This window comes from Ipomoea nil, unplaced genomic scaffold (assembly GCF_001879475.1).
Source record: "Ipomoea nil cultivar Tokyo-kokei standard unplaced genomic scaffold, Asagao_1.1 scaffold2975, whole genome shotgun sequence".
In the NCBI taxonomy this organism is placed as follows: Eukaryota; Viridiplantae; Streptophyta; class Magnoliopsida; order Solanales; family Convolvulaceae; genus Ipomoea; species Ipomoea nil.
Genome location: NW_017619403.1, coordinates 1660057 through 1681103, shown reverse-complemented (window position 1 = coordinate 1681103; position 21047 = coordinate 1660057). Strand labels below are relative to the sequence as shown.

The 21047-nt window shown below is 36.6% G+C and overlaps 2 protein-coding genes and 1 pseudogene across 2 annotated transcripts; 1 reads left to right on the top strand and 2 right to left on the bottom strand.

Moving 5' to 3' along the window:
• Positions 1–1050: 1050 nt before the first annotated feature.
• Positions 1051–3804, bottom strand: LOC109163207. The gene is made up of 9 exons (XM_019311969.1): positions 3659–3804; positions 3479–3548; positions 2761–2828; positions 2561–2622; positions 2399–2480; positions 2060–2293; positions 1575–1703; positions 1411–1472; positions 1051–1328 (listed from the first exon to the last, which is right to left on the bottom strand). Exons 1-9 carry the CDS (start codon positions 3710–3712, stop codon positions 1217–1219), a joined length of 873 nt encoding a protein of 290 aa, XP_019167514.1. The 5' UTR covers positions 3713–3804; the 3' UTR covers positions 1051–1216.
• Positions 3805–6782: 2978 nt separating this feature from the next.
• LOC109163208 (peptidyl-prolyl cis-trans isomerase FKBP17-2, chloroplastic-like) lies at positions 6783–8876 on the bottom strand. Its single transcript, XM_019311970.1, has 3 exons — positions 8442–8876; positions 8221–8265; positions 6783–7267 (listed from the first exon to the last, which is right to left on the bottom strand). The coding sequence occupies exons 1-3, from the start codon at positions 8819–8821 to the stop codon at positions 6913–6915; spliced, it is 780 nt and encodes a 259-aa protein (XP_019167515.1). The 5' UTR covers positions 8822–8876; the 3' UTR covers positions 6783–6912.
• Positions 8877–19638: 10762 nt separating this feature from the next.
• On the top strand, positions 19639–20662 carry LOC109163076 (annotated as a pseudogene).
• Positions 20663–21047: the final 385 nt, after the last annotated feature.

Below are 21047 nucleotides of genomic sequence, written 5' to 3'. Positions count from 1 at the left end.
TTTTTTTTTTTTAACTAAATGACGCGTTTTTTTTTTTTAAAAAACGACGTCGTTTTGGGCCCGTGTCCACAATTCAATCTGGACACGGGTCCAGGGCATAATTTGCCATTTTATTTTTCGTAAGTCCATACCCACCTTATAAGATAGTTCAAGTGCTCCAATCCATTTTGAGACTCTTATTTGGAGAGGAATGAAATTGAAATTTCATTAAAAATAAATTTCAAGAAAATGAATTCTATTGGTTGGGTGGTGGAAAAGAAATTACTAAGGATATGAATTTTATTGTTTGGTACTTTGGTTGGATTTAGAATGGTAAAATAATGGGTATAATGACAAATATAACCCTACACAATAATAATAATAATAATAATAATAATAATAATAATAATAATAATAATAATAATAATAATAATAATAATAATAAAATATGGTAAGGGCAAAATTGTCATACTAATTTTCTATGGAAAACAAAATACCTAAGAAAACTTTTTCCAATGAAAAATATTTTTTATCCAACCAAACAATATAAAACACTATTTTTCTTCACTTTTAAGAAAACATTTTTCATAAAAAATATTTTCCAGCAAACCAAACACGCCCTTACTCTCATATCCCTTTTGAACAGGGATGCAAAATGCCACAACACATTGGCCTTATTATGAATTGAAGTTTTGATAGAGGATGGGGACCAAAGAGTTCCTTGGAAAAATCAGGGTATGATAGAGAAATAGGTTAGCCTCTTTGTTTGGTAGGAGTTATTACCATTTTTACTTTTTTTTTTTCCCACAACTCTTGTTTTATGATCTCATTTTAGTGGTTAGAAAATGAAGATTTTTTCAATAAAATTAAGGTATTAGAGAAGTGACAAGAATTTAAGGAGAGTGTACACTATATTAACTCTCTGCTTCTATGTAAAGCTACGCAGTCGGCAAAGGCGCAAACCACACAGCCACACAGAAGTTCGCATGTTCGCAAGTTAAGGTTGGTTATCACCTAATTATGATTATATATATATATATATATATATATATATATATATATATATATATATATAGTAGGTCAATATATCAATATTTGCAATATTGTAAAGGGTTGGTTAGTTGAAGATAGAACCCATGTAAACATGCCCAGTTTGACAACAATTGCAGATAGTGGAAAAATGAACAAGTATGGGAAGGAATAGACGTCGTCTTTATTTGAACAAACCTTTATCAACTTAGCTCTTCTTGGAGAGATTGTTGTTGTACAAAGGAAACTCGAAAAGGACAGATGTTTTGAACCACTGGGGCAGATTCCCATATACTCCCGGAGGCAGCAGAACGAGTGGGCTGAAAATTGTTTTTTTGGCACTTATATTTCAAGTTTCCACTAATTATGAGGCGAGTAAAGAATTATTATAACTATGGTCACCTTGTTGTTCTTTTATATGAGAGGTAAGCAGCAACGTTCCCAAACTTCTTGTCTGCTGATTCCTGTGTGACAATAACAATGAGTTCACGTCTTCGGTCTTCACGAGTGTGATTGTGATATATATGTAACGCTTTAAATACAACAACAAAAGCCAATAGTGGTACCTCAAGCAATGGTAAGCCGCTAACAAAAAGCAGTAGCAGCGTAAGAAAAACTGGTCCAAACACGACTAACCATTCAGCACCCTCTAGCACTGGGGTAGAAGCCACAAAAATTCCCCACCAGAGAATGATCTGAGAACATGTAATAAGGTATATTACAAGAAGCAACATTCTATGCTTAATGTTATGGAGGGAAAAATGTAAATCGAGTTACATAGTGGCATGGATAAAACAGATTAACCACACTAAAAAATTGAATCCAATCAATTAATTAGTCTAACCATGACCTTATAAACCTATATGGTCTCTTATATTTTTTTTCGATGTGGGACTCGTAACAATTCTCTACCTGGTCGTTAGAAGTTATAGCAGAAAGAAGAAACCAAAAGGGAAATTGTAGATTTACCCTTCATCATAGCAGCATAATAGAGGAATGGTTAAAACAGATTTACATTAAGTAGTAAATAAAAGATAATGTATGGCCTAACCTCACCGAAGTAGTTAGGATGACGAGAGTACTTCCAAAGTCCAACATTACACCATTTTCTTCTGTTTTCTTGCGAACTTTTAAATTTCAACTTTTGCTGATCAGCGATAATCTCGACTAAAATTCCAAGGGACCACATAATCCAACCAATAATTTCTCCAGCATGAAGAGACGGTTGATTGTCGCTTGCATTAATGACTGTCACAGGTAAACTAACAGTCCACACCCAGATGGCCTGCAAGAATAAAACAATTTTTTTCAGTATCACACTACCGGTCATTTTTTAACCAGCTGATATTTACATGTTTTAGTTTCACATTGGGGAAATACTCAATAGAACCTGAAATGTCCAAAATATTGCCAATCTCCCTAACTGATCACGCTTTCCATCAAAACGTCGGTCCTCTCCCCACTGCAATATCCTTCAGAAGAAGCAAAGACCAAAAACCTATTTAGCATCAGTTGCAAGTTATGCTAAAATTTCAAAATATCACTATCTTACCTCATTAAAAGAAACAGTCCCAGCCGAAGACCCCATATTACTACCAGCACAGATAAAATCACCTGAAAGAGTAATCTGGGGTAATTGTAAATTGAGAATTGCTAGATGCTGATTTATACTTTATACCAAGTTTAAAGAAAATATTAGTTTAAGTTTGGAAAGTCAATTGAGGGAATTGAAGATTCAAATGAAATGCTTACCTGTCGAAAATGCCAAGAACCCTTAAGAACTAAGGTTAATATTGAAAGTAGGATGAAATTTGTGGTTCCTGTTAAAGTAGAAGGACGAAAGCAGATAAACAATGATACGAAAGTCGTGATCTTATTATAAAGTATCACCGAATAACTTATGGCCACAAAAGCAGAAATAAATCAAGACACCATATTTGTTTGACAGGTCCAAAAGACATGTTTGACATATCTGCATTGAGTCCAACATTTACACCAAAACAAAAGCAAGCCGAATATCAACCTAGTTTTCACTAATAATTGGCAGAAATTCAGAACTAACTGTTTGACCATATATACACATAAATGTGCAATCTAACTATCAGCTTCAACTTTTAGTTGTGACACAACATTCATTCAATTTAGTACCAGAGCCAACCCCATACAAGAGGTCATGGGTTCAAATCCCACCTCTATCCGATAAAAGAAACTATGATCCATGTTGCTTAGAGCTCGTCAAAAAAGTAATAGGCTTAACCACCAAAAAGTTGAGCTTTAAGGACAGAATTTGTCAAATATACTAATATATATATATACATAAATACATATTGGAGAAGAAGAAATTTATAACTTATGCATTAGGAAATAGGAATCCACCAAATATAGCTCAGAACTTGAGATATAGTCTGATTCAACAGCAAGCTAAGAAAGAAACCAAACAAGTAAAGGATAAGTAATAGTATGAGTTTACCTGCAAAGTCAGTGAGTTTATCGAACTTGAGAATCGCTGTGATTATGAAGAACAACAATTGATAAGCAACCTGCAACAACAAGAAATAGAACCAACACTTATCAATTACAGTAAACAAACCCATAACAGAAGTCGGGTCGGGTCGCATGCCATATAGGATAGAGCAAAAAGAGTGCTTACAGTAACAATGGCAGTGAGTGCCAAGAAATGAGAAACGGCTCCCATGGCCATCATCTTCTTCCAACTTCAATTACCTCTTGCCATAATTTTATGGACCGACCGAATTTGGTGTGAAATATGAAATATCTTCTTATTTCCTCTTAATTTTAGGATAAGATTATAATTTTCTTTTCTTCTACTTATGGTGGGATGCACCTCTTTCACCATTCTAAAGGGATGGTTCAAGATTGAACTCGAATGATGGAGCTTTGAACTGAAAATAATTTACAAAGTATAAAACAGATTTTATTTTGTAAAAAATTATGAGTATTTTAAAAAAAAAATTATCAAGTTTAATTATAGGCATGTAGGAGCTTGTTAGGGCATCCTTAATAGTGTGAAGATTTTGAGAGAATTTTACATGTATGATTAGGAAAGAGAAAATGATGTGAAAATAAAAAAAGGAAAAAAAAACAAACAAACAGTCACAGCTTTAATTAACACACCCCGCTAGTGCACGCGCCAGACTGGGCGCTACTTGGCCTTCACGTAGCCTTGGCTGTAATTGTTTATTTAATACAATGGGCCCCACCACGAATAAAATCTCCTAAATAACATAACAATTCTATTCCTCTTTCTACTCTTTCTTTTCTCCTTCACCTTATCATTTTTTTCTTAAAATCTGTGTAAAATCCTCCTATTACCTTACACTTTTTTTTTAATATAATGGGTTCCACAAAACTTTGCATTTGTAGAAGAATAAATTTGAAAAAAAAAAAAAAAAAAAAAAAAAAAACACCCCACTCCCCCGCAGTTAAAAAACCCCTCCTTATTTTTGACTTTTGTATATGAACAAACTCTCAAAAGAAAAGAAAAAATACAAAAAGTAAAAAAAAAAAAAAAAAAAAAAAACTGCCAATGCTAATTACACGTCCAGTTGCCCCAACGCACACCTACAACTTGTTATACTTTTTCCTTTGTGTCCTACAAAAATCTTGAATTTGCAGCAGAAAAAATTTTTAGAAAAAAAAAAAAAAAAAAAACCCACCTCCCAAGTCCCAACTGTTAAAGAACTGTTAAAAAAACCCATTCAATGAGTCATTTTCCCTCGTTAGTCATAGTGTTATGCCACCATCTATCTTCATTTTGTAATATTTTACAAATATTGTGATATAAAAACAATTAATTAAATACTTAAAACAAAATGTAACTTTATTAAATTAATCTCAATACACATATGGAGTGTGAATGACATGTCAAGATATGTAGGTTTTTCGCATCTTGAAAAATATGAATAGAATTAGTCTCATTGTATGGTTCTAGTTGACTATCAAAAAAATTTGTATTTAAATAATTAAAAATATATCATTATAAAATACTATTGAATTTTTACTAATAAAATTATTGTTAATAAAAATTAATCTAGGATAACCCACTTGGTTGGCGTGAGTGACCGTGCACTCTCATCCATTGAAAGAGATCGGGAGTTCAAACCCCATCTTGCATGGAAAAACTAATTGACCACTACTTTGCCCCTTAATTGGACCGCCCCATGTGAATAGAGATTAATTTGAGTACAGTTAGGACCTGCTTAAGACATCTCGTGATCCAACAAAAAAAATAATACCAAGTAATCTGGGATCAAAACATATTAATATGAATCAACACTTTTATGAAACCATACATCATATTCACCCAAGTATTTTCATAATCTGAACGTCATTTTGAGTGAGAGTCTATAATGCAAGGTAGACTTGATCCATGGTATAATTTGCTCTTTGAGCCATCGAATAATTAAGCCCATGATATAACCAACAACTAGTAATTCACCCGTGAGATTCACGGGGAAAAAAATTATGTTATTATAAATATAAATAAAAAATAGAAAAATTAAAAATATTTTAAATTGTTTAATATAATAATATTTTTGAGCTTCCATTGGTCAAATATTTATTATTTTTATAGAATACAAAATTATAATTAAATTTTTGTATGGTTAATATAATCTCTAATTATGTATATATTCAAATAAACTTATAGAGAGAATTTACATAATTACATTGATTTATTCTTAATTGTATTTCATCTATATTATAATTTTCACAATACGAATAATAACTAAGATAATTACATTTAGAAAGCAAATTTCAAATTTTGTATGAGTAAATTTAAACTCTAATTGAACACATTTTTTTTATATGATTATATAATATATTCTTTATGCACATGGCATTTCATAAACTCAAATGTCATTTTATAAGTCCAAGACCACTTTTGTGGAGATAATTCAAATGTATTTTTTTTTAAAAGTCCTAAGTTTAGACATCCAGAAAAATATTAAAGACACATACGATATATACATTTATATATATTTAAATTTTTATTTATGGCTTAAATGATTTTTTTTTATTCTGAAGTTCAATAATTGACCCACGGCCCGCAACATTTGCTTTCTTCATCCCTTCTCGCTTCTGCCATTTTCTTGAAGCATTTGAGAGGGAGAAAAATTATATGTAGAGGCTTGCATTAATTGCATTTTTCAGATATCGAATAGGCTTTCATCGAAAATTTAATTAATATTGTAATCCCAAGGACCATCATGAATAACAAAAGCATATCAAATAGACTTTCATGGTAAAGCCAGAGATTTAATTAATATTGCATCGTTTCATATTTTCTATTAATCGGGAATCGGAATCCTTAATCCTAATATCATAACATTTAATAACTCCATTAATTCAATAAATGTAATCCTTTGTTATGGGCGAGAAAAAAAATAGCTATTTTATTTTTCAAATGTTGTGTTTTTTTTTTTTTTTTTATATAGTAAAAGATGTTGTGGCTATTTTATATTTATAGCTAGTAATAATAATAATGTTGGTAATTAATTGTAACATTAATTACTTCCCAACCATATAGCTTTATTATATGTAACATATACAATATACAATATACAATTCATTTTATAAAATGGGCATAGCATGTCACAAACTAATGTCAGCATTAATGTTGGAGTGAATATGTAAACATCAAATGAACTTGTTATTCATTCCAAATGACTATATATACAATTTTGGGTGGTATATAAATCAAAACTTGGGATTAAATTGAGACAGAAAGTGATCTGAATGGCATATTTACAGATAGAAAAGTTCCATCTATCAACTTAATAATAAGAGAGAATTTAATACTGAAAAATATTGGACTTACCATAAAATTAAACTTGTTAGTATGTAGTATATTTCCAAGAAAATGAAAATGAAAATGAAAAAAATTCAAGCTGGAGCAATGGAAACTTTATCAAGTTGAATAACATATTCAAGGGTTGCAGATGGTGGAATCTCAAGTCCTGGTCCCAAATCTGCCCCTTCTTCCCCAAACCCTAGATTTGGAGGAATGATCACTCTCCTCTTCCCTCCTGCCTTCATACTTCTAAGAACATATTCTATGCCTTCACAAATGCCCTTGCTATAAGGTCTTGACCCCATTACTAGGGCAAGAGGTTTCTTCTCACCACCAAATGTGTCTATAAAAACTTCTCCACTGCCCTCCACACTTCCCTTGATATCAACCACCACCAAGTCCCCCGGCCGGGGTATTGCGCCACCACCCACTCTTAATTCATAGTACCTTAATTGCCATTATTACAATACAAACATTTTAAATAATTACACAAGCATATATAAAGACTAGGCAAGAAATATAAAGACTAATAATCCAAAGTTACTACTAAGCTCTTACTAGTGATCATTCCTAATTCCCTACCCCCCAAAAAAAAAAAAAAAAAAAACATATTTCTAACCTACTTTGATATGTCAGAAACCAGTTAAATTTTGTCAAAAAGATCATTAGCGATGAATTTTCATATGTCTAAAGTTATTAGCTGGACTAATCTCGCTAAATTGGAATACCGACGAATTTTCAAATAAAATTTAATTTCCATACGTACCGATATATTTGGTAAGTGCGTAGAAAGGTATATTATAGTCCTGTTTGGTAAAAAATTGGCCTATAGACCAATTTTGGCTTTTTTAATCACTATTAATTGTTTGATTTAGTTAAAATATTGTAAGTGTTTGGTTAATTAGCTTTTTGTAACTCCAAAATGCTAAAATTAAAAAAACTACTCCAAACAACTTTTTAAATTAGTTTTTTTAGAAAAGAAATTATATCAAACAGCTATCAGCTAACAGTTAATTTACCAAACACTTTTCTACAACAGCTAATGTTATCAACTAGTTATACTCTCTAATTAACAGAATCAGCTAACAGCTAACGGCCATTTACCAAACAGGGCCATAGGAAATTGGCTGTTTGTGGTAATACATATATGGAAAATACTCCTTTTCCCTCCTGATTTTTACCTCCAAACTTTCTCCTCATGATGTTGCTTTCATTAATTGGGTGCTAATGTTAATAGTATAGAGTACAATTACATACGCGGAGTATTATTTTTATTCTATATGATACTATCAACATATATCATTATACAAAAAATAGTATGAGTACAATTAAGTATACTATACATGATTGGACGAAAAATCCTATAATTATAATTGCATTATATTGTAAAAGAAGTGTACCTTATGCCATTAGGCAAGACCACTTCTTCTTCCTTCTCAACGTCTCTGAGAAAAATAATCAAACAGTTAGAGTGCCTCAAAGCCATCAACACATAAATTAAACAAGAAACATCACAAATCCAGAAGAAGATCAAATCCAACTGCCATACATTAAAATCTTCACTATATATATATTCTTAGATTAGATTAAAATTCTTTTTGTGTATACATACTATATATACCTAGTATTTGCTTCTTGTTGAGACACTTCAAGTCTAGTCTTGATCTGCTCAGAAATGACTCCAAAGGCCAAGAATCCGGCCCAAGCAAGGCCGGCGCCGAGCCCAAACCTCCTAGTCAAGCTAGAGGCAATCCAATCGGTGGATTCCACAGTTGTTGAGCGTTGAGGCTTGCTGCTAGGCTTTAATTGCTCTGGCTTGGCCGCCAATGGTGGCTCTGCAGAAGCTGAGCTCAGTTGTTGCGGCGGCTGAGGAGGAGGAGCTTGCGGTGGTGAGGCTTGGTTTGGTGGCTGAGACGGCGGCGGCTGTGAGGATGAGGAGAGGTGGTTGGTTCTTGTAGCTGGGCGAGGTACAAGTGTTGGGGATCCAAAGAAGGTTGCCATTTTTTGTTGGTTTAAACGTTTGGATATTATGAGATATATAAGATGGAAGATATTTGTAGTTTGTAGTTTAATATATAGTTGTACCCACCTTATCTTTTTGTCAATTTCTCATACTTGCTAAACCAATATTGGGGAAATCTGAAATTTTACAATATTTACAAATAATATGTTTATGAAAAATTCTAAATTGTCAATTGATATTAATTCATTTTCTACTGATTTTTTTTTTAATCACTACTTTCAAACCTTTTTGGCAATTTAAATGGTGAAAATTATTTTTATTGGTCTCTGATCATAAGGAAAGACTAGACTACCTAATATAGGGCTAATGTGAGTCCAAGTCTGATCTATCCTAAATTGGTCGTGAGTTGAGAGAAGATAAAGTCGACCCAATACTAAACTAGTTTAGAATCAACTAAACACGAAACAGAATCCAGGGTCACCTCTACTCAAAACGGTAATTCACGCAACATATTATTAAATAATATGATTGATCTTCCTCCCCTGTATTGTTCGATCTAAAATTTTTATGATTTCTATCTATAATCTTTTTTTCTTTTTTAAAAGGACGAACTGATCATTTGATTACATTTTTTTTTATATTTCAGCCTACTTCTGCTTGTGAATAATGGGAAAAAAATAAGGTTTATCATCACACATCAAATAACAGGAAGAAGGCTGATAAAAATTGGAGTGCAGGGAAAGGGAAGATAAAGACAAGGACTTCGGCAATAATGTCTGCACCTTTTGCAACACTGGATTCCAGACTTTTACAATATTATCCGAACACCGCAACAACAACAACTGCATTGAATTTAATGCTGCCTAGAACTGACGCCTAAGTATAATTTTTTTTCTTAAAAACGAAGAAGGCGTCAGTTCAAGACAAAGGACAGACGCCTATAGTTGACTTTAGGCGTCAGCCTAAAGTGGTAACTTTTAGCGTCTGGTTCATAGGCGTCTATTGTACGATAGACGCCTATTGCCTTCTACAACAGACACTAGTGAAAAACTGTCTTTGTATGTTTGGTTCGTTTTTCAGAAAATGAGTAGAAAAATGAAAAGAATTGAATACTTCAAAATTTTAATTGTTTGATACTTTTGATAAAATTATTTTGTGAATAGCACTCTTTTGATATATATAGTCTATATATTACGTACTGCATGTAGTATGTATATATATATATATATATATATATATATATATATTTATATATATATATATATATATATATATATATATATATATATATATATATATATATATAAGAGTGCTCATATGCGGCGGGGTCTTACGGTGCGGTCAAATTTCAGAATACATCAACAGTGTTAACAATATGCACCAACAGTGTAATAAAAACACACCCCAATGAAATGTAATAAAACATCACAAAATACACCACAGACTCAAAAAAACACACCATATAACTCACCACCCCCAATGGTGTATTTCCGAACAGTGTATGGTGTTTTTACTCACACCAAATGGTGTGTGTTTGGTGATGCAGGGCTCTGTTTACTCTGTTTTGTGTGGTGTATTTCCTAACGTTGATGGTGCATATTTGGTGAACTATTGGTGTTGTCGCACCGTAAGACACTGCCGCACCTGAACCCGCCTATATATACATATATATATATATATATATATATATATATATATATATATATAGTGAAGGGATCAGGTGCATTTGTTGCTTCCCGTGCGGATGTGCGGTGGATTAATGTGCGTGAGGTTTATACTTAATGTGCGTGAGATTTGTACTCAATGTGCCTGAGATTTGTACTTAATGCGCGTCATGTTAATATGCGTAAGTTTTGTACTTAATGTGCCTGAGTATTATGTTTAATGTGCGTGAGATTTGTACTTAATGTGCGTGCGTATTTCAGAATTACGAGTTCAGAAGGAAGCAGAACAGAAACTCACGCACATTAACGCCCAAGCTTCTTGTTACTTCATCCTTCAATTTGGCCATGGATTCTGGATTATCAGCTACCTTCAGTGCAGTTGAATGTTTATATAAATGACGCACACACAGTAAAATTTGCACAGCAGCTAAGTATGGATTTCTGTTGTATTATTCCCATAATTTTTAACCACCATAGCTCGCCTCCGCATCATCATCATCAGGGAGGAGGAAATGGCTACTGGGGATGGAGAAGAAGCTGACATCAATATTTTTTGCTGCATTTTACACATTCACGCACATTAAGTACAAATCTCAGGCATATTAAGAACAACACTCACGCACATTGAGTACAAATCTCACGCATATTAATCCACCGCACATCCGCACGGGAAGCATTCAACCGCACGGGAACCTTTCACTATATATATATATATATATATATATATATATATATATATATATATATATATATATATAGGGAAAATTGTAAAAAATACCCCTCTATAATATGCCAATTATCAATGTCACCCCTGAATTATGAGTGGTGTAAATGTTGCCCCTCAATTATCAAAACGGTGCACATATAGCCCCTCCCGTAACGGACATGTGGAAGTCATTTTCCCCCAAAACAAGGGGAAGTCATTTTCCCCCAAAACATACCTATTTTCGTTTGACTAATGTATCATTTTCCATTGACCTCATTATCTCTCCTCTTGCCAAACACTAAAAACTCGGAAAACATTTTCCGGAAGTCATTTTTTTAAATATTTATTTTAAAATAAATACATACAATAAAACATAAAACATATAATAATATAAATAAACCTGATAGGATATGTCGTTGGATGATGCGTCTCCATCCATTTCTTCACCCTGCTATGAATTGCTTCAAAAACTACAACACAATTATTCTCTGAACTTGGACTACTAATACTGTATATTCTCAAAACAGATGGATGTCTTTTGTGGTAATAATTCATGGAGATATTGGCATGTTCTTGAAATTAATTATGTTTAGAGCTTGTCCTTAGGATTTATATTGTGAATCTTGTTATTGGTAACGTTCTTGGCGTTCTTGGGTGGGTTTATGCATGTTCGGGTGTTATTCAAGGTTTAGGGCTTGTCATTAGGTCTTTGTATGATTTGTTTCTTGATGTTCTTGAGGTTCTTGATACTCTTGAACCATTATGTGTTTATCCTTGAGTCTTGGCATGTTTAGAGTTTGCGTTTAGGGATCGATTGTGTTGTTTCTTGGCTTATTCTATGTGTTCGAGTCCCTACAATTGTTGATATGTATTTGGGCGTGTTGGGACTTGATTTTAGGTGGAATTGGAGAAATTCACGGGATGGAAAATTGGCCAAGGAACATGTTCCAGCGGGTAGTCGGTGGGGGGACGAACCCCCACTCAATCACCCGCCGGAAGTGGGAAGTGTTCTAGCTGGAACCGTGGACCGCCGCCGGCGGGAGGTTGTCCTTCCCGCCGTAACCCTCGCGGGTACGGGCCGGTGCGATTCGTTCGGTCTCCGTGGGTCAAACCCCGTACCCATGGTGTCTTCGTTAATGTTTTCAGGTCAAGTATGATGTCTTTTGTGCCGAAATGTGAATTGTGAGTCGTGTCTTTGCATGTGGTCCATACTCGTATTGTGTGGTGCCAGAATATGGTCTAAAGTGGTCTTTATGTGTCTTATGGTCGCCTTGAGGGCGCTTGTTGTTGAGAGTCAATGTGCATGATGTGCCCTTCCCGATTATCCCATTGTGGAGTCATTGACGAGTCTTGCTTATGTGTTGTTATCTATGATGAAAAGAAAAGATATGAGATATGAGATTGGTGGTAAGAACTATGATTGGTGGTTGATGCATTGCGCGTGCTTGTGTGTGATGGTACTACGGTACCAGTGTGTGATTTAAAGGCATCGCGGATGCTATGAGTTCGACGGTTATGTAGGAGGTTTTGTAGGCGGGGGGCATGCGGTGCCTCGGAGGGATAAGGATGTGGTGTGTAGGGTGGCCTGGACGTACATGTTGGAACTGTTATAAGGTTGGAGAGGCGTAAAGGTTGGAACTTGGTATAAGGTTGGAACATGGACATGTTTGTGTTACTTATTGTTGTCGAGTCTTATTGTTGTCTTGCTTTGTGATCTTGATGCATGCTGTGTCTTTATGTGCCTTGTCGTGTCGAGTCTATTGGTGTGCCTTGAGCCTGATTCCTGGTTTTAAAGCGAGAGTCGTTTAGGACTATATTATGTATTCCCAAGTCTCAAAGTGATTTCTTATATCTATATGTATTATATTCAATGTGTGGAAGTGGGTTGCTTAGCATTATTCGCTAACGGTTGTGATACCGCATGTTTTTCAGGTACTGATTAGTGGACCGAGAGCGCGATAAAAGGAGCTGCGGTTCCTGGCTTAGTAGTATTAGCTTAGTTAGTCGGCCTGCGAGCCATGCTTGTATTCGGTTAATGATTATGGATTATACTTTGTTTAGTTAGTTTAGCCTGTGCATCTAAGTTCTCTAGCTTAGATGTGGCATAGCACCCCAACTCTGATGTTTAACTTCCGCTCTGTTCGGGTATTAATGGTAGTCTTGTCTTTATTTCATAAGCTTTAATGGTGTTAAATTATGCTGAAATTTGGTGGTGTTACAGCTCTAGTGCGTTTATTAACCGACAAAAATTCTCCCGTCTACTAACAGCACCATACAAGAAGTCAACAACGCATTAAATATTTTTTTATTAGTATACATTTAATTTATTTAGTAAGCAACAAAATGAGTAGTTTAAGAAATGGAATCTAAAATATTCATAAAGAAGAGCACATTCTATTAAACCAGCAGTTCTTAAAACCTAAGACAAGAAATGAGTAATCTGATCTGATCACTCACTCCCATTACTTACTAATTACACCACATTCTAAAGACTACAACAATACAGGGAACAAAGTCAAGCAAGCAGTCATGTAGATTCTATGGTAGACTCTTCCTCCTCTGCCTCTTGACTCACTCCTTCCCCTCTGGTATATATGAATGCTACATTCCCCCTTATGGCAGCATCATAGAGGAACAGAATTTCCCTGGAGGTTTGGAGTTGTTGCCTCCTTATATCTTCAAGGATGGGCTTCAAATCCTCCAATTTAGCCTTCACATCATTGATCATGTTTTGTTGCTGGTGAAGGGCACTCAGCAATTCTGCATTTTGAGATTGGATGAACTTTCTGTTGGAAAAAATAGCTTAAAATGGCATATTAAGTGGCTATTTTGTAGTACAATTATCAGTGGGGTCCACTTCTGATTTGGGTTGGGTCAAAGTGGATTCGGATTCTTCGTAGTAAGACGAAGAGATTGATATATTGTACGCTCAAAACGGATAATGGGTGAATGAGATATTGATTCTCAAAGTAGACTCATTTAAGTTGAAAAATGAAGGGAAAAAGTGAACTTTTGTCCCACATTAGTTTGGGAAGAGGATTTGCCCCACTATTTATACAAGAGCTCTTTTTAAGCTTATTGAATTGTATAGCAAAAGGGATGCTATTTGGTTGGTTGGGACAAGATTATTTAAACCCAAGAAAGAGGGAGCTGGTCATGACTGTTGATGGATGTCGCCACCAAACGTTTATCGGTGAAAAACCAACTTGATTATAAGAATGAGGGCATCGTTTTTTATAAGAAAACCAACTTGATCGGAAAATTAAAAAGGTTAAAAGCGATACAGGGGGTGAGTACGAAGCAAGTAACACCTTGCGATGCTTATAAGTTCGGGCCAACCTCAAGGTATGTGGGGATGCTTATAAGTTCGGGCCAACCTCAAGGTATGTGGGGTGAGGCGATTTTGACAAGTAATTACCTTTTAAATATGGCTCAATAAGACTCCTTATGAGCTGTGGAACAGTAGGAAACCTTCCAACTAGTACCTGAAAGTGTGGGGGTGTCTTGCCAAAGTTTTGGTGCCAACACCTAAGAAAGTAAAGATAGGTCCTAAGACGGTGGACTGTATCTTTATTGGCTATGCACATAACAATAGTGCTTATCGGTTCTTAGTACATGAATCCCTTAATCCAGACGTACATAAAAACACGATAATAGAATCAAGGAATGCATCGTTCTTTGAAAATGTATTTCCTTGTAGGTCCAACAAGGGACCGAGTACGTCAAAACGAACATTTGACGAAGCTATGGATAATGATAGTGGGGAATCCGAGAAAGAACCTGAGCTCGAGTCGAGACGCATTAAGCGGGTGGGAGTTGAAAAATCATTTAGTCCTGATTTTCTAACTTGTTTATTAGAAATTGAACCCGATCTTCTATCTTGTTTGATAGAGAACGAGCTTCGAACATATGCAGAAGCTGTGACTTCTACGGAAGGACCAATGTGGAAAGAGGCTATTAAAAGTGAAGTGGATTCTATTCTACAGAATCTCACTTGGGAACTTGTTAATCTTCCTCCGGGTAGTAAACCCTTAGGATCCAAGTGGGTCTTTAAAAAGAAGATGAAACATGATGGTTCCATCGAGAAGTATAAGGCTAGGCTTGTAATCAAGGGTTACAGGAAACGCGAGGGCCTTGATTACTTTGACACGTATTCTCCCGTGACGAGAATAAACTCCATTAGGATGATACTTGTTATAGCCGCGTTGCGAAACTTGGAAGTTCACCAAATGGATGTGAAAACTGTTTTCCTAAACGGAGAATTAGATGATGAAATCTATATGGAACAACCCGAGGGGTTTGTAGTTCCGGGCCAAGAAAAGAAAGTGTGTAAGTTGGTTAAATCGCTCTATGGTTTGAAACAAGCGCCTAAGCAGTGGCACGAGAAGTTTGACCATGCGATGTTAACTAACGGGTTCAAAATAAACGAAAGTGACAAATGTGTTTACGTTAAGGAAACGACAAACGGCTATGTCATTCTTTGTTTATACGTAGATGATACGCTCATCATTGGTAGTAACGATCAGATGATCAAGTCTACCAAAAACATGTTAAATGCGAGATTTGACATGAAGGATAAGAGTTTGGCTGATTTAATCCTCGGGATTAGAATCATTAGAAGACCTGATGGTCTCGTGTTGAGCTAATCACATTATATTGACAAAATCCTTGAGAAATTTAACAAGGATAATGGTCAATTGGCTAGAACACCGTTTGATACAAACGTTCATCTAACCAATAACCACGGAGAAGGTATTTCACAAGTGGAATATGCTCGGGTTATTGGTAGTTTGATGTATCTTATGAGTTGTACTAGGCCGGATACTGCCTTTGCGGTTAGTAAACTCAGTAGATATACGAGTAACCCCGGTGTCATGCACTGGACGGCAATAGTGAAGGTTATGAGATACTTGAGGTATACTCGGGACCTTGGACTGCACTATGGAAGATATCCTGCTGTACTTGAAGGGTATAGCTACGCTAGCTGAATATCTGATATTAAGGACTCTAAATCCACGAGTGGCTACGTGTTTACACTAGCTGGTGCAGCCGTTGCATGGAAATCCTCGAAACAAACCGTGATAGCTAGATCCACGATGGAATCTTAGCTAATAGCCTTGGACAAATGTGGTGAAGAGGCTGAATGGCTACGCCATTTTCTAGAGGATATTCCTAATTGGGAAAGACCTATACCCCCAATATGTGTGCATTGTGATAGTCAAGCCGCAATTGGGAGAGTATAGAGTCATATGTATAATGGTAAGTCTAGATATGTGCGTCATAGACATAATACCATTAGACAACTTCTCACAACTGGTGTTGTCTCGATTGACTACGTAAGGTCAAAAGACAATATAGCGGATCTGTAACACCCCTAATTATGAGATATTTAAAACTTGTAAAATAAAGGCGAATCCATTGATTTAGTTCCCAAATAGAGCATAATACTATCCATAAGAGTCGGGGTGCTATGCCACACATAGGTTTGAGATCCTAGGTGCACAGGCTAAACTAATCAAGCATAAGGAATCCTTAAATAAATATTCAATACAATCCCAATGCGCGCAGGCTAACTACTGAGCTAAGACTAACTAAACTAAGCGAAGGCTCTGACTAGCGCGCTCCGAAGCTAAAGCTCATCACCTGAAAAACATTCGGTATAACAACCGTCAGCGAATAATGCTAGTAACCCACTCCAACGCGTTAAGTACAATATAGGTAGATATAAGAAACTCATTTTGCAACTGGAATATATATATACTTACGAGACTCTAGTTTAAATCCAAGATTAAGACTCAAGGCATATTAACAGACTCAATATCATAGAATAATCATAAGAACTAAACATGCAATGCAAGACATAATAGGCAGATAAGCATGCAACTAACTAAGGTATTCAATACTATCAAATAGCAAGTAGTCAACAAAACACACAATTCATCCTCCAACCTTATACCAAGTTCCAACTGTATAACTCCCCTCCGTCCTTATATCAATTCCAACCTATACCTCCAGGCCACCCTTATATCCCCACCCCTTATGCCTCCGGGCAACTACATGCCCCCACCGACGAACCCACCTTTCAACCACCAACATATCAAGATGGTGCCGCAGTGTCATTCAATGATCCGCACCTCTAGTGCCAATATCAAGGGGTTAGCGCATATAGCTCTAACATGACACCACAGCACTTATAACCTGACCCATGCTTAAAGCAAGCAAGTCGAAGGTGAGTGTGTGCCTTTAGCACAATCACTACTATGGCCTGTACCTTTAGTAAAATGACCGGGCACAAGTGGTGCCAACCGCCAACAGTTTATTTTCCACCAATCACAATCTCATCATCATCATTAACATCATTATCAGTCACACTGGTCATTGCAATGACCCCAATACTCATTATCATCAATCAATCAACACATAAACACGTAACAGGCAAGACACAACAACAATGACACGTAATACACATAAAATCCTAGAACGATGCCTAAAACACCAAACGAGACTCATACACGACAAACGGGGTACAACGGGACACGGGGAAACATCAAACGGGGGAAAACATCACAATACCTACCACATTTCCAGCGGGTGGCCGGCGGCAGCTATAGTTTCCAGCGGGTGCTCGGCGGGCAGTCGCCTGCCCGCTGGAAACCGGGCAAGGGGCAACGGGTAGGTGGCGGGCACCCCTGCCCTCACCTACCCCCCACTGACTCGTATGTAATATTTTGGTCCCAGGATCTTTCGTGGAACCCGAAACCATGTCCAGACACATTAAAAAACAAACGACAACACCACGTATTCAAGTAACGGAATTAAACCAAGAATCATAGCAAATACGTTCAAACACAATTCCTAAACATGCCAGGACCTAACATCAATCATATTATGGTTCAGGAGCATCCAGAACCACAAGAACTCTATATGCAAGACCTAAACACAGGTCCTAGGCTAGACTCAACCCCCGATCATGCAAAATCTCACCCAAACACACCAAGAATATCATAATACGAAATCCATGTTATAACCCTAGGGCTCTAGACATAATCACAATATAAGATCGTTCAGATAATAGATCATCGTATCAAGAACATCAAGATTACCACATAAACATCAAGATTATCACATAAATACAATATAAACCTTAGGCAAAGCTCTATCAAAACTCAAGCACAGAATCATATATCAAAGGAGTCAACGAATAAGATATAGCAAGGAAAATAGGTTTTGTTGAGACATGGATTACCTCTTAGCCTTAATCAATATCCTTGGCTACTAAGGTTCTTTCTCTAAGATCTTCTTCCCGTGGGTTCTCCTACGTTTGGTGGCAGGGGGATTCCTGGGAGTATCTTGTGTGGTAGAATTAACTGTGGTATGGTTTCTAAATGCTTGTTAAGTCCATATATATATATATATATATATATATATATATATATATATATATATATATATATATATATATATATATATATTTAGGGGTGCTAACTAGGGTCTGAATAGTAAGGGTCCACCCGTCCTATTCTTGTAAGATTAAGGATTTGGGTTTTAAGGATAAGGGTCCATGATCAATGGTGGGCCACATCCCCTAATTAAAGGGAATCCTAACCAAGTTACATCTTTTATAATTATTATTAACAGAATCAATTAAATAATTAATTTGGGATTAAGGGCCGTAACATGGGGTGTTACACCCTCCCCCCCCCCCCCCACACCCCACCCCTTAAGGCACAGGTTACTCTTTTAGCCCCAGATGTTACGTGTTTGGTCTTATGATTATGGAAATGTGGCTCAAATGTGTCATTTAATGAGGGTAGAGTGGGGTTTGGTCAGGTTGGTGGCAAGTAGTGTTTGGGATTTTTAGGTCTACCTTGGTTTCCTTCTTTTGAGTTTGAAGCTCCACGTGTGCCCAACATGGTCTCGATTGTAGCCACTCTCCAGTCCAATGAGCTTGTCGCGAGAATTAAGGACGAGAACCCGTCGTCCATAATCCGGTTCTGCCTGGTAAGCTGCGCGAGGATGCGCTCATTGGTGGACCTCTCATCTCGGTCCTCCATGTTTTCTCTTCCTTGTGTGGGTTCAGGCTGGTTAGGCTCGCTTTCTTCTTCCTGTTCCTCCTGTTCTTCACATTCTTGCATTGCCCGTCTCAGCTTCTTGTTAGAGATCTCCAACTGGTCAACCAACTCTCGTCGTTCCTCTGGGGATTTCAGGCAAACCTCCTCGAGGGTGATGTACTGTCCCTCTCTGACATGGTAGATGACAAACTATCAACTATCAGAGAAAACTTCCAAATCACAAACTATCAACTATCAAATTAAACTTCCAAATAAAAAACTATCAACTATCATAGCAAACTTCCAAATAACAAACTATCAACTACCAGAGCAAACTTCGAAATCAAAAACTATTAACTACCAGAGCAAACTTCCAAATCACAAACTATCAACTATCAAATTAAACTTCTAAATAGTTGATAGTTTAACTGTGAAAACATCATCTGATAGTGGTGTGGAGGAGATTGGTGTTCTGCCATGGCTGAAAATGCTTTCTATGTGCTCTCCAACGACATCATTCTCAACATTTTCTACAAGCTCGAGGACGACCCTCGCTACTGGGCACACCTCGCCTGCGTCTCCACCAAATTTTCTTCTCTCATCCGTGACCTCTGCTGCAAATCCAAGTGCTCCTAGGCCATTCTCGTCGTCGTCTCTGATCTTCTCTCCATCGCCGCCACCGCCGCGGCTGCAGCAGCAGCCCTGCCTAGCGGTTGTGCTGCTATCTACAAGTTGTCCTTGGGGAATTCCGATTACGGGCTCGAACGCGATCTCAGACCTGATGAGAATTTCACAGAACCACCCGCCTTGTCTCAATCTGGTGGATCCGGATCTCAAAACCTGCATTTTTCGGTCAAGGCCGATCCAGATTCTGAACAATCTGATTGCAGTTGGTCTTTGTTTGACGATATGATGTTCGATACAGTCTGCGAAATCTCTGAATCGTGGAAGATCGGCCGCATGAGAGCGAGGCGCAACAAACAAAACCGGCGAGTCCGAGCGGTGATTCTTCTTGCGCTCTTAAGAGAAGAAAAATCATCGTCGAATCTAATAAAAGAAAAGTTGATTTGGTTCTCATTTGGCGACTGGTCCCTGGAATTCGAGTCGCGAGCAGGGGATTAAGCTTCTGGCGAGCCGATTCAGAGAGGATTGCATGTACATCTGCAATTGGCCGGGTGCCTTCACCTGGAACAGAAGCAAAACTACATGCTTTTCCGTGGAATCTTCAAGAATTTCAAGCAGCCTAGGGTTTCGAGGACAATCAATGATGGAAACAGGAAAAAGATAGATCTGAATTGTGCATTCTGCAATTCCAAACAGGCGTGGGACTTCCATTCCGCTTTTTGCCTAAGAAGGTATTTCAGGTTTCACGATGATGGAGAACCGGTTGTCCGTGCTTATGTTTGCGAGAATGGACATGTTTCAGGTGCTTAAACTGAATGGTCCTTGTATACTTGAATGAATCATCTGCTTATGCTTCTGCTTCTCTAAAACCTACGATACTTTCAATATATTATTATTAGAGTTCATATCTTGTGATCTAGTACCGCCATGGATATTGGATTGTTGATTAATATCAGCAATTCATGTTTCTGGTGATGTGGTTTATGTTTCTAAAAAAGAAACAAAAAAACTATCAACTATCAAATCAAACTTCCAAATCACAAACTATCAACTATCAGAGCAAACTTTCAAATCACAATCTATCAACTATCAGAGCAAACTTTCAAATCACAATCTATCAACTATCAGAGCAAACTTTCAAATCACAAACTATCAACTACGAGAGCAAACTTCTAAATCACAAACTATCAACTATCAGAGCAAACTTCCAAATCACAAA

What these genes read in the sequence shown, in the direction of transcription:
- LOC109163207 (XM_019311969.1), bottom strand. Translation starts at nt 3,712, where the DNA reads ATGATGGCCATGGGAGCCGTTTCTCATTTCTTGGCACTCACTGCCATT. An exon ending in TAAACTCACTGACTTTGCAG is followed by an intron (nt 2,829 to 3,478) that starts GTAAACTCATAC and finishes CTACTTTAACAG; the next exon opens with GAACCACAAATTTCATCCTA. An exon ending in CAATATTTTGGACATTTCAG is followed by an intron (nt 2,294 to 2,398) that starts GTTCTATTGAGT and finishes TTATTCTTGCAG; the next exon opens with GCCATCTGGGTGTGGACTGT.
- LOC109163208 (XM_019311970.1), bottom strand. Translation starts at nt 8,821, where the DNA reads ATGGCAACCTTCTTTGGATCCCCAACACTTGTACCTCGCCCAGCTACA. An exon ending in CAACAAGAAGCAAATACTAG is followed by an intron (nt 8,266 to 8,441) that starts GTATATATAGTA and finishes TATTTTTCTCAG; the next exon opens with AGACGTTGAGAAGGAAGAAG. An exon ending in GTCTTGCCTAATGGCATAAG is followed by an intron (nt 7,268 to 8,220) that starts GTACACTTCTTT and finishes ATGGCAATTAAG; the next exon opens with GTACTATGAATTAAGAGTGG.